At 46.7% G+C, this 13,946-nt stretch overlaps 2 protein-coding genes across 2 annotated transcripts in view; one reads left to right on the top strand and one right to left on the bottom strand.

Moving 5' to 3' along the window:
- Window positions 1-9,033: 9,033 nt before the first annotated feature.
- On the bottom strand, window positions 9,034-12,987 carry EXOC8 (exocyst complex component 8). Its single transcript, XM_065730260.1, has 2 exons — window positions 11,473-12,987; window positions 9,034-11,129 (listed from the first exon to the last, which is right to left on the bottom strand). The coding sequence occupies exons 1-2, from the start codon at window positions 12,985-12,987 to the stop codon at window positions 10,521-10,523; spliced, it is 2,124 nt and encodes a 707-aa protein (XP_065586332.1). The 3' UTR covers window positions 9,034-10,520.
- Window positions 12,988-13,074: 87 nt separating this feature from the next.
- Window positions 13,075-13,946, top strand: part of SPRTN (SprT-like N-terminal domain) — a 181,358-nt gene continuing 180,486 nt past the window's right edge. Inside the window, exons 1-3 of the mRNA XM_065735848.1 lie at window positions 13,075-13,119; window positions 13,190-13,503; window positions 13,639-13,738. Coding sequence (XP_065591920.1) covers window positions 13,075-13,119; window positions 13,190-13,503; window positions 13,639-13,738 — 459 coding nt within the window. The remainder of the gene's footprint in view (window positions 13,120-13,189; window positions 13,504-13,638; window positions 13,739-13,946) is intronic.

Below are 13,946 nucleotides of genomic sequence, written 5' to 3'. Positions count from 1 at the left end.
CAAAGCTCCCAGTGAAGTACTAGGTTTTAGCACTGGGGTTAAGGGGATGCAGAGGCTGCTGCTGCTGCTGCTGCTGCATCCTGCATCACGGTGGGGCCAGGAGTGCACAAATAACTGCTGCATTGTGTACTTCTGTAAAGCTGTGTCCTCAACAAGCCCAGACTAGAAGGAGTTTTCCAGATCCCAGCAACTGTGTCAGCCCAGTTAATAAGAGAGCCTCAGGCAAACAGAAAGCCCCAGTACAGAGAGCCACCTCTGTGGTCACAGGTATCGTTGCTCCCGAGGGCAATAACCGCAATAAAGCCCAGATCTTCGAGCAGCAGCACTGCCAGCAGCACCCACTTCATGCCCTGGGCCAAGACGTGGAGACACAGGCTGAGTGTGGGGCTGCTGGGCTGCCAAGCAGCGTGGGGCTGTACTCAGGATGCGGGGGCGAGAGGACCTCAGGATGCAGGAGTGTGGGGATTTAGTAATGTGAGGATGCAGGATGAGGAAGCAGGGATGCTAGGCTGGAGGGACGGTGGACGGGGTTGCGGCGGCGGCGGCCGCCCCCTGCTGTCGCTGCGGCCGCGGTGCCGGCGGCTGCGAGGCCGGGGCTCCTCTGGGAGCCGCCCCGGGGCCGCCCGCTGCTGTGGAGCCGCTCCGCTTCTGCCCCGCGGCAGCCGCTGCCCTCCCGCCGGCCTCCTGCTTTGGCCCGATTTTGCAAGATGCTGACGGATCGTTGTGGTTTTTCTTTTTTTTCCCCTTTGTGCCATCACTTGGCGACAAAGGAGCGTGCATTTTCCGAGCAAGCTGTCCTGCGGTGCCATCGGGTTACTGATTTATCCCATTAGTCACAGCTTAGAGGTCACAGTAGCACATTCAGGGGCTATTTGTCCACTAGCTGGAGTCACTCACGGCTGACAAAACCGTCCTCATTTCCAGCTCCTGGCGGTTGTGTGAGAATCAGAGCTGCGAGTTGGAATGGCTCTTGGAGCCCTCTGCACCCATCTTCCCAACCACAGAGCATCCCAAACAAAGCAGCACAACGAACCTGTGCCTACAGGCAGCTCGGTGGCTCCAGCTTTCCACCCCTGGGGACTGCTAGGACACTTGCACAGCTCTGCATGCTCCCCAGCCACCTATCCTGGGGCTACCTTCTTATTCGCTTATTGCCTACTTTTGCTTTCTGTATTAGGAAAAAAAAAAAAAAAAAGAAAGAAAGAAAGAAAGAAAGAAAGAAAAGGAATAGTACACTTCTACAGTTATCAGAAATGTCTCAGTATAATTACAAACAGGCCGTGCTATATTCATTTCTTAATCTCCTCTAGGATGAGCTAAAACTAACTCACGTGATTACCTAGTTCTCATCAAATATAGACAGGTCGGGTACATGCAGTATAGTGTGTTTTCCAGGGCTGTTCTGTGCCACTTGTGCAGTGGTGGCAGTACAACCCGTGAGAACCAGGCCAGCATGCCTCCCACGCTTCACATCGTGGTGGACCACTACAGGGAGCTTTTCAGGCAGCCAAAACCCAGTGCTTGGAAAAAAAAACCAACAAAACAAAACACAAAGAGCAGGAGGAAATCATGCCAGAGCATATCCTAGGGCAGAGGTGGGGGGAAGTCCCCCCTACTATCTAGAAGCAGACTGTTCAGGCATCCCACTGCAGAAAAGGAAATGTGTTGTTCCACGGATCTTTAATTTTTATCCATTTTTTATTTGCAGAATCTGATATTTTCCATCAGAGATGTAAACCATCTGTCATGAATTAAAGGCAACTGACAACAGGGTTGATTTTCTTAGCTGCCTTTCTCCTACAGATAACCCAGAGGTCCCCCCAGGGCCTGCAGACAATAGGTTGCAAACTGTTGGCATTGATAGATGGGCTTCCTCCCCTTTGCACAGACTGGAAAAGTGCTTGTCTGTCTTGTTGCTCAAACAAATCAAATGTTCCAACCCCAAACAATGCTAGAGCTAATAATGGAAACAGGCACTGCTTTAGGGTTTGATTCTCCTACTTCCTGGTCCTTTCCACTCCCACCCCTCTGCTCCAGTACTGAGATTACATTTCATTTAATTATGAAGTGTGTGCACATGTGTGGCGAGGAATTAGAAAAATCAGCCCAAAGATACCAGTGTCTTGAACTGTGGCACTGATGCAGGATTTGAGCTGGCAAGGTGGGGAAATAATCTTCTACGACAGCAACAACAAATCACCATATGCCCTTCCCTCACCTGGCTGACTCCATCTGATCAATGGTCTCTGTATCAGCTCCCAGGGATGGGATCCAGTCATGGGAAGAACCAGACACATGTGGCTGCAGCAACAGTGTGAATACAGAAATACAAAAGCAGGGACATGTTTACAGCTGCAGGTTCCTGGATACGTGCCAAGGTACTTGTGGTACAGACGTGTTAAAACCCTTGCACCACAAAATAGTGGATCTATTTTGAGGGTGAGAAAGCATCTGGCTAGCAAACTAGCTGTGTATGTTTGGGCCTGGCTCTGTTAAAAACCTTGTTTCTTCCAGAATATTGGAAGTAATGAAACTGCCTGCAGTAAAATACCTGATAAGCCTTTCCTCCTCTATAGAGAGGGTAAATGCATGTAATTTTCCAATTAGCTCTTGCTCTGAGCAATTATGTTGATCAAATAATTGAATAAGTGACAGGAATGTGAATTCTGGAGACGGTTAATTTCCTTCATCTGCCAGTTTACAGCTCGACTTGCATGAACACATAAACCAGGCTAACGTGTTATTTATAACTTTGGAAGAACAATTATAATAGGCATGAAGAGCTATGTTTTTGGTGTGCAGAGAGGAAGGTTTCTGCTAGTAAATTACAATAATAGCATAAAAAGTGAGTTTGCTGTTTATAGCCAGTGCATGGGACAGGAAGGATGTGGGGCTTGCTAATGGAACACTGAATAAGGTCAGCGGCAGTCCCACTGCTCAGCATTGACACGCAGGAACAATCTTCACAAATCTGGTCCTGACTTCCAGCAAAAGAACAAGCAGCACTTGGAAGCTTTCTTCAGAAATAACTCAAAAAAAAAAAAAAAAGAGTTAGGAAAACAAAGCATATGTTTTCCTTCTTAAAGCTATCTTTAGATTGTCTTAACCGGTTGTACCTTTCATCTGAAGCCCCTGTAGCAGTCTGGCCTCCCATCCAACAGGAACTAATTAGCAGAGACATAGAGCAATAAAAGTAGCACGCAGGCACGAGCTGCTGCCTCCCAGCAAACATTACCTGGATGAGCCCTACACTGTCTGCAAAGAGGAAAATTGTGCAATTAATTGCTTCCTGATTAAAGGCATTTGCAGGCTGGCTCTTACATCTTCAATGCCTAAAAACAAACACCAAGGTAAATCTGGAGCTTGCCCACAGCAGACAGAAGGGCTCAATGCAGTCTGAAGGAATTAGTGCTGTAATTTTGGTTATGAATAAACACTTCCATGTCTGGGCATATTATACCCTAAGCAGAGTCTTTAGAAAGTCAAAAGTATGGGCAACAGAAGGTCTTGTGTGAGTTTAACTAAATTTCTAAGCCAGTTTGGTTAAACTAGCACCTTCTTCTGTGGGGACAAAATCCTAGGGGAATTAATTTCCTGGGCTGCAAAGCAGAAGAGGCAAAACTCCCCTGGATATTTCAGGCTGGGAGTCTATTTAAGTGGTAATAAACATCAGGGCAAATCAAGAAATGGCCGCTGGCAGCAGGAGAGGGGCTGTCCTGGGTGAAGGGGCCAGGCTGCACCCTAATGGGACGTTGACAACAAAATGGAGCCCGACCCACAAGAAGGCCCAAGACCAGCTGCTGTGGAACCTGCTGGGCCCACAGGCCCAGTATTGACCCACTATCACTTATTTGCTTGCTGGTTTTGTGATATTCAGCAGAAATACACTGATCTTCCAAGCAAGAGAAAAATTGAATCTCTAATTAACTCTGAGTATAGGAGTGGGCCTGTCAAGCTCAGGGTGAAATGTTGTGCTCTTAAGCAAGCATTTAAGCACCTTGCTGGATGGAAGTTTCTGGGACAAAGGTGATGGGCCTTCTTTGTGAGCCCCCAGCCCTCCTCCCCACATACGTAGTCATTACTGAGGGCAGCTGGGTATTGTATGGCCTGAATTATAGAAGGCACAGATAGCAATTTCACATGCAATTTGGCCACCCTCCTCTACAAAAGCAATTTGGCACCTCAGCAGGAGAAGTTACATCACAGGGAAGGAAAACAAGCAATCATACAATTGTTAGAGTGAAAAAAAAAGTAATTGGAACAGAAGTTGCTTATCAGAGACTCGCATTTTAGTTGGGAGAAAAATTCCCTGAATTCTGAGGAAGGAAGGATCCTCTGCAGAGCTTCAAGTGCCCTTCTGACAGCCCCATCCTATAAGAGCTGGAGCAGGGAGCTGGGCCCCTTCCTCTTGTGAAAATAGGGCCCAGAGAGCTGAAAATTAACATTAACAGGAGTCCCCCAGAGTACAGCAGGGCTTAGAAGCTGTAATTAATCAGACTTGGTCTTAACAAATCTGACTGGCACAGACAGTTGTGTGTGAACTGTGACTTTATAAACAGTAGTGAGATCAGGAATTGGGTAAACAAGGGCCGCTCACACGAGCATTAAGTATACTAGGCTGCAAGAGAATTCAAAAGAGAACTGAACAAATGGGAAAAGGTGAGTGGGACATATCGACATCTCTGCAGTCAAGACAAGGGATGCAATGAAGCTAGGCAAACATAAGGGGAAGAGTAGCCAAAGAAACTGGTGTTGACTGGTTTGAGTGAAGGAGCTGGGCCAAGGTAGAAAGGTCAATTTGACTTCATCCTGACGACCACCAGAGCGAGACCCCCGCTACAAACTGTGCACGCGTCAGTAGGAGGGACAGCATGTAAATGAGTTCCTGGAAAAACAGTGAACATGTAAATGATTTCTCAGAAATTTGTTGAATATTTATGTAATCGCTCTATAATTATCCAGTGCTTCTGTTCATCAATGCACATGATAGGAGGAGCGATCCCCCATGTGCCCAGTGCTGCATAAACATACCTCTTTATAACCTAGCCTTGGTTATAGAGTTTGATTCCGCACATCAGTAGGAATTCTCAGAATCCAGAGAATCAAAGCTTGATAGTGTCTTGAGGTGGGGTTTTCCCTCTCCTCACAGTCAGACCAAGTGCCATCTGAAGTTCAGATCTCAGTTTTGCCCAAGCCTGCAGGTATTTACATCTGCATGCCTTATATTGTACAGGATTTGGCTAACTCACCTCCATGAGAAATTGGATTTTAAATTGTCTGGTGAACAGCTGCACAATTTATTTTTTATGACTAGAAATCACCTTTAATTAAAGCATTCCTAAAGACTTTCCCAACAGCAGTGAAGTAAATTTGATCTCCTTCTTCCCTAGTTCACCTCCCTATGCAGTACTTGCAACATCATTTAGCACATCAAAATGAGATTTCCTACAGCTGCAGGGTCAAATTGCCTTTTGGGTAATCTAAACCCATAATTAAGAATCCAGATTCTGCTGTTACATGAAAGAATTCATATCTCAGCCTTCTTATATGTTGTTAGCTCTTGTCCTGGTCTAGGAGAGCAAACTGAACACAATTCTATCTGTTTGCATCGATGATCAGATTCCTGTTATGCTCTGCTCACCAGTGCAGAGCTCTTGTGAGACACCCACTGGTAACCACGTGCCATCACAGTCCTCTTCAGGCGTTTTGGGGAGATTCTCTTCATCCTCCTAATACAGTCTTCTGTTTGGTTGTGAAGTGGAATGTTCAGCACATGGAAAGGAATCTAACCATGATCAAGCAAGAGCATAGGGAGGAAGAGAGGAATAAACAACACAGAGCCACAGAAGGGTGATCCAAAATTGCCTTAAAGGTCTCCTGGTCAGTCACGTAAACTTCTGGAAAGAGAAATGCTGTTCAGTGGCCAGTACAGTCCAGGCCTCCTGGTATAACTTGCCCTCTGTCGAACTGAGGACATCTGCAGCAGAGAATCTTGTTCAGCCTGTAGCCCTGAAGTCAAGGGCTGAATCATGGGGAATGCTGCACTCACTAAAGTCCCAATAAGAAAGTTTCCTAAATACTCTAGAAGAAATTGTTACTGTACCGGCTTAAGAAAATCCTGATCTATTACAGTAATTAGCATCAACTGTGTTATAAAGGACTTAAATTTATTTTCATATAAGCAGAATACTATATGTGATTGGGAAATATTCTTTCCACAGCTTGTGGTTTGTCTCTATGTTGGCTTTCAGAACTGTAGGCACTGGACATAACACAACTACACTTAAACCTCTGGGGTAAAGGATGCATCTACGGGCTGTGCCCACAGAACTTTTTGACAGATAGGCCACGTTCTGGATTTTACTTTCTCCATAGAAAATATGCTGGAAGCCTTAAGTAAAAGGCAGCCCAACTAAAACATGACTTGTGCAGCAGAAAAAGTATGAGGAACGCTTAAGTTATGAAGATTGGTACTAAGGACCTTCTGCATGACTGTGCTAGAGTACAAATCTGTGTTATGAATGTGAGTTTGGCTGAGCTCGTTTGACATTTCAGTTCAATATTGAAACAAAATAAGGCTTGACTATGAGACCTTTCACTTAGCCATAAGAAATTAACAACCAGAACACAGATGAAGCTGAGATTAGTAACTTTTCACACCCCTTCAGGGGCTTCTAGTCAAGCAAAATGTCTCTCAGGCAGATTGAAAGTCACATGGTGATACATATTTCTAAAAATGTAGACAGCTTGAGAAGCTGAGAATCTGCTGAAGGATGTCTGCTGCTGATGGAGAAACACAGTGGGAAATCATGAGGAATTAAGAGCCTGATGGTACAAAAATGAGTACAGGAGAAAAATGCTACCAAGCAGGGGCAAAAAAGAGCTATGAGATGTTGACCTTAACACCCACATCATTTGTTTCAGTATCTTCATTTTCTATTGTACTACAAATTCCCCTAAACTAGGTGCAAGATAGCACAGACTTAATGCTTCGATCTACCCATGGCATGCTAAGGAAGGTTTCAAGTAATAAAACTCCACCTAGTGAAAAGATGGGGCGCACTGCAGTATTCAAGCAGTGTGTAATAAAGGAAAAGTTATCTCTGGAAGGTAGCAAGCCTCACGTTACGCTCTCCTGATGTTAATATGGCTTAATATATCCACCTCAAATCATAGCAGACTACAGTTAGTCCACTTCTCAATTTTACTCAGATACTATTTTGAGAGAGACTTTCTTCAAATTGCACCTCATTGAGCTATCTGCCAACTTCATAGGAATGGAACATAATAGGCAACATAACTGACATTCCCTGGCTTTTATCACCTTGCTGCTTCTTATAATCTCATCACAAATGCTGGCTGACCTCAAACTCTATTAATATCACTGAAGATTTATTAACAGACTTGATCTTTGAACCAGGCTATCAGTGTCTTCTTTCTGATGATGATGTAATAACAGAAATGCATCACTACTGTTGTATGTCCCAAAAGTTTTAATATATGGTTCCTGCTGTTCAGAAAAGTTATTGCATAAAATTCTAATACATAAATTCATCTGAATAATAATTAAATAAAATATACACCAAAATTTTGTCACAGCAGCTAAGGGAAACTAGATTTTATATGCAAATCCCTCAGGGGGAAAGAAAATAAACAAAAACCTTTGCAAAATTACAGCTCTCTCTTCCCTGGATCAGCCGAACTACTATTGTGTTATTTAACAGTTACTACAAATTTCCATTTGAATCACACTACCTCCACAAGTGAACAGCTCAAAAAAAGAAAAGCACCATTTCAAACTGCCATATGCAAATCTGAAATGTATTTATTAAACAATGACATTCAGCATGTGTTGGCTTTATCTGCTAACCGAATTAACATATAAAGTGGGTTCAATGCTATTTACACTCCATTTTCCTTAAGCCAATGTTTTTCTTTCATTATGACTTCAGCATAGATTCACAGGTTACAAAGTATCACTGCTTCTTACAGTTCATACAACTCAAACTAGTGCGGATTGCTAACAGGACATGAATATAACATTTGACCCCGCCCCTCAAAAAAGAAGGCCAGATTCCCCAGCCCATTAAAGCCAACATCTATGTAGGAAGCCTACTGCTCCATGATGGCAGCAGATAGACTATCAGGAGAATAGGACATGCATGCCTTTAATAGATTGATGAAGGGAATGGTGATAAAGGCATAACAAGAGTGCACGGCAGAATTCGATCTTACATTTCAGCCTCTGGTTAGAATAAGATGTGCTGTGCCAGCTCGTAACAGAAGCATGAATAGGGCTCTCCAATTTAATAGCGTGCCGGAGCTGAAAAATCAAGCATCCACAATTCAGCTTCTTACACAAAATCCTCAAGCATCTCAATAATTAATCTTGAGCTGTAGTTCCACAGCTACCCTCTTTTTGCACAGCAATAAATAAATAAATAAAATAAAAAGTGACATAACGCTTATTGATATTTATTCTTTGCTCACAAGATGCTTTCTTCTGCATTAAACAAAACACTGAAATATACCTGTCTTCAGAGAAAGCAAACACTCCGTTCTCTCTGCCTTCCAAATCACCTATCATAATGGAGAGTTCTCACATTTCATTTAAAAATTAAGCAAGGACAGATTACTACCCTCACTTACTTTAAACAGTTGATAGAAAATACCTTACTTCAGTATAATTCACTGGGTTCTGGTATCTAAGTGAGTTCACTGCTGGAAAAAAAAAAAAGCCTGCTTGCAAATACAGCTATTTCAGTGTTTTTTAAACCATTTTAGCTCAGGCTAATGAGTCACCTTTTAAAAACCATCTTTGTTCTTTTTGGTGATTTTCTAGCAAAATGACCAAACAGTGGATGGCAAGTAAGCAAAAGCTTGGCAAAATGTGACAGCTCAAAAAGCACCTTAAGAACAAGAGAATGAAAACTAGCCACCAAAGCAAAAAGTGCACTGAGCTGGAAGTGTGAGAACATGGAGAAATTACAAAGCTGCAGTATAAGCAATTACAAAGGATGTCTTAATAGTGAGTTCTTCTGTTTTTTTCATGCAGTCATGAGGCATTCATTACCATGATACAAACTGCAAAAGCTTTCATTTGAAAACACAAGAGGAATAGGATACTCAATTATTCCAGTTACAATCTTGTTAAGATTTTATTAAGTGCCCAGTATAAGATTATGCAGCTGTAACAATTTTACCTCAATTAAGAAGGCCTGCAAAATGAAGGAGAAGAATTTCATGCAGCTTAGAAGGTGATGCTGATAGCCTTCTAAAGAGAGCCTTTACATAAGCCTGTCTGAATTTCACAAACACAGAGCAAGATAGGCATCACCAATCCAAACTAAAAAACCAATTGCATGGCAAGAATGCCATCTACATTCAAGTTCTCAATCAAATGCACTCCTTGTGTTTTCTGCAAAAAGGACTGTTCTTCTTGGCTAGTTATTGCTACATTACAGGAAAAAGGGGTAACGTTTTCAGGAGAATGAGGGTATGCTTTTTGAAGATCAAATCATTCCCAAAAACCCTCATAGCCAGTGTCTTTACCCTCTGCTGTTTCTGCACGGCAAAACTACAATTGTTTCTTCCTAACAAAACAATATCTCCATTAAGACCCTCTCCCTGACTTGCACATTTCAAGAGCATTTATGGATTTTCTTTGCTGTGGTTTCTATCTGCAGGTCACGGCCCATAACGCGCTTATGACAGAACCTCTAGCAAGAGTGCATAGCTTGCCAGATGGACTTGAGCCCAATGAAGACTGTGAGAAAACAAGAGGAATACAAAGGGCAAGGAAGAAAGTTATCCTCATTTCTTCTTTGAAGGGAAGAAGTGTTGGTGACAACAGGAGGCTCTGCTTACAGTGAGCTGTAATTTGTCAGGAAAGCTTATTAGAGAAACAGCGCCTACATTAAAACAACAGAAATCAATTAAGATTTTTAATTTAGATCTGTTCCAGAAATGAAAAGATTACATATGCAAGAGAAACTAAGGAGTCTCCATTGCTATCAAACAAATCTGATCATGCAAATCCATGTTGTTTATTTCTACTGCTGAGTCACATCTAGATGGTGGACATGCCTCACCAAATACCACACCCTGGGAGTGTTTCAGCACTTCCCTTCTACCAGAGCACTGCCTTAAAAAAGAATGCACACAATAATGTGACAAGAAGTGATCTTTTCCTGCCGAACAATGTCCACGTATTAAAGATTTTCACAAACATTTGGCCAAAAATTGTACATCATAGTATTCCCCAAGTCACAAGCACGACATTAACCATTTTTACAGGATATGCTGTACAAGGACACACGATCTCAAATGCTACATCTCACTTTCTCACACCCCGTCAAAAAAGAGTGCTGAACCCTTGATTGTAACTTCAGTCTCTGCAATCCCGCAACCAGACTTTTTTCAGGGACTCAAAAAAGAAACCACACTTAGTTCATATATCCAACGTACAACATTCTCACTAAGTGCTTTCACACTCTGTTCATAAGCATTGTTTGTTCACTTCACACCACAGAGGTAGTGCTTTCTGGATTTATACGCATCAATCTCGAAGCATTTCTCAGATCCTGTAGCTGCTTGGCTGGCTTTCCAACTCCCTCCTCAAACCTCTTTTCCACAACAGGAAGGACAGTTTCATAAAGGAAGGATGCATTCTGCCTGATGAATGCTTTCTTCTCAGGGTCCTGTTCACACCGTAAACTGTAATCAACGTGCTGCACAGCCACTAGGATGATTTCCACTAGGCTCTCCAGAAGAACCATATGCAGCTCTGGAAAGTAAAGCTTTAATGCTTCCTCCAAGAAGGCCATAGTCTGCTTAGTGAAAGCTACTACTGTATAGCTAAGGTTGACCCAGCAGTCATCACCAGTGTATTGGTCAAAGTTACCTACGCCGCAGCTCTTCATCTCCTCCCTGAGTTTCCCCAGAGCCTCCGGAGTCATGAGGTTCATCCTTCTCCACATCTCCTCAGAGTTGCGGTGCTTGGTGGCCTCAATGATGATATCCTTGTAGCTCTGCAAAGCACCTTTGATATCCTTTACCAGAAGAGCATGAATGATGAAGGTGAGATCCAGTCCAATGTCGCTGAGCTGCTTGCAATGTTCTTTAGCTACCTTGAGTATTAAGGAAAAATAAAGTGTTATTTGATAAATTTGGTAAATTCACATAGAAAACGGAAAGGGGGAATGTATTCTCAGAAAACAGGGAATCATTAGTTATGGTTCACTTACTTCTGACTCAAGAAACCCCTTATTACTGAGAAATCAAAAGACAAGCCGTGGCTGTCAAAAACACTGGACAATTACATTATAGTCTTTTTCTCCCCCCTTAAGCTGAGAAAATTGGAAACCCTTCCAGAGTTGCACTCAGTCAACAACTATGGGGGGGATTAGAAATGAAGATTTGCAAGCCTTGTTCAGGCCACCATGACACACCTCCCTCCTTGGGCACTCTTACCTTCACGCACTCTGCTGCGGTTGACAAGCTCTCTTTACTGTCAAACACTTGCTTACTAAAAGCATCTACAAACATTTTCATGGAAGAGCGGGCCCACACGACGAAGGCAGAGTAGCAGCCGTTGTTGCCAGCGAAGTCCGTCTCAAACTCTCTGGCCGTCTCTAGAAGGCTGGTGAAAAAGACGTGGCAGAGTTTGTGGATGTAGAGCAGCGTGGCACCTTCAATGCGCAGCTGTCGGATGGCCGTGTGCACCGCGGCCGCACGGTTCTTCAGGAAGAGCTCACACGCCTTGGTGGACTGGCCCAAGCGAATGAGCTGGGACACGGCTCGGCGAGTGGCCCGTGGCCCTCCTCGCAGCGAGCGGTCTGGAGACAGCTCAAACACCAGCACGTCTGTAAGCTGCCGGACCCGCTCATCCACCTTGGCTCGCAGCTCCTTCACAGGCTGGCTCACAGGCTTGTCTCCCAAGTACTCGTTGAGTTTGTCGAGCAGGTCCACTGCCCCTTCGAAGTCCCGCTGAGCGATGCAGACATCCAGGTCCTCTGGCAACTCCTGGATCCACTCGAGCGAGAGGTCGACCACCTCCTCCTCGGCAGAGGGCTCTTCCTCCTCCTCCTCCTCGAAGGGGTTGGTGGACTCTGGAGGCGTCGGGGTGGGCCGGGGCAGGGCCTCCTGCTCCAGGCGTCGCTTTTCGCTGAGGGCCCGGTTGCGCTTGGTCTCCTCTAGCACTTCCAGCCACTCCTTCTTGATCTTGGCGTTCTCGGCCTGGAAGATGCGGCTTTCGGGGAACATGAGCAGTTTGAACATGTCCTTCATGGGCGGGTTGTCCTTGACATTGACCACGGCCAGCCCGTCGAGGGGGTACAGGGCGTCGTAGCGGTATGCACCACGGCGGTTGGGCAGGGCGGTGGCCACCAGCAGGCAGTCGTTCATCAGGAAGGCGTGCACCCGCTGGATCTGCGCCATGTGGTCGGCGTCGTACTCCAGCAGGTCGCCGTTGTACACCAGGTACTTGCCGGGGCTCTCGGGCAGCAGGTCGCGGCAGCCCTCCACCTTCTCCAGCAGGGTGGTGAGCGTCCGCTGCCGGCCCTCCTCGCTGGCCGCAGCCTCCTTGGCCGACAGCGGCAGGAAGGGGTCGGCGGCGGCGGCACGGCGGGCGCCCAAGGCGGGGTCGTCGCGGTCGGCCTGCAGGAGCAGGGCCTGGGTGACGGCCTCCATGATGCCCTTCTGCTCGGTGAGGATGTGGCTGAGCTGGTACATCTCGCTCTCCAAGTAGCTGATCTCCCGCGCCGTCTCGATGAACTGCCGGTAGTTCTGGTAGACGTTGCGCTTCAGGCTCTGCGCCGTCTCTTCTTGCAGCGCCTGGATGCGCTGCCGGTGTTCCTGCAGGTCCCGGTCGCCGTCCGACTGCTGCGACAGCTGCTTCACGTACTCCGCCGCCGCGAACCCCCCCGACTCCAGCTGCCGCCGCAGCCGGCTCCCGCCGCCGCCGCCCTCCCCGAGCGCCAGCGCCATGCTCACCGCCCGCCGCCGCCACGGAGATTTCCACTGCGCCTGCGCGCGGCGCCGCCGCTCGAGACGGCTTTGCCGCTCCCCATGCGCATGCGCAGCCGCTCCGCCGGGAAGGGGCGAACCGGAAGACGCGGGGTGCGTCACGCATGCGCCGGGGGGGGGGGAGGGGGCGGTCGCGCAGCTCGCAACTGCGCATGTGTAATAGACGAGGTGGCCGTTGGAGTGCGCAGTGGGCTGTGTTGCGGAGGGTCTAACGGTGGTTAGCATGGAGCGAGAGCAGCACGAAGGGGACGATGACATGGCGCTGGCCCTGCAGCTCCAGGAGCTGTGGGAGGCGGAGGCGCGTGAAGAGGCCTCGCCGGACCCCGCGTCTCTCCGCCCGCTGTCGGTGGTGGACGAGGCCTGGGAGCTGCTGGACCCCAGCCCCGACGTGCACGGCCTCTTTGTGCAGTTCAACGAGGCGCTCTTTTGGGGCCGGCTGGCGGCCGTGGAGGTGTCCTGGAGCCCGCGCATGACACTGTAAGGACCCGGTGGGGCGAGGGGGGGGGGCTGCTCATGGGGTCCTGCCTCCTCTCCTGGTTGGGGGTGGGGGGCTGACTTGGTGTATTGTAAAAGCCCCTCGCCTTCAGTGCTTTGTTCCCGGGTGTCTTTCAGCTGCGCTGGGGTGTGTAAATACGAAGGGAACGGTGGCATGTGTTCCATTCGCCTGAGTGAGCCTCTCCTGAAGTTACGGCCCAGGAAGGATCTTGTCGAGGTATCAGAAGGCTGCTGGCATACCTGAACATGAAACAGAGGGCATCTCACCATCATACACTCACCCACATCTTACATCCCATAGTGGGGTTCTTACATACTCAGGGCTTGCAAAGTAGTGAGGGTGCTCAGGTTTGGTTAATGGAGATGCTGCAATTTTTATCTTCATACACAGTTCTTTGGCTGCGGAGAGGGTGATCTCTTTAGAG

Source organism: Cyrtonyx montezumae, unplaced genomic scaffold (assembly GCF_038088225.1).
Source record: "Cyrtonyx montezumae isolate F1298 unplaced genomic scaffold, pur_monq_1.0 scaffold_0, whole genome shotgun sequence".
Taxonomy (NCBI): Eukaryota; Metazoa; Chordata; class Aves; order Galliformes; family Odontophoridae; genus Cyrtonyx; species Cyrtonyx montezumae.
The sequence above is the reverse complement of the archived record's forward strand: the minus strand, read 5'-3'. Positions and strand labels throughout refer to the sequence as shown.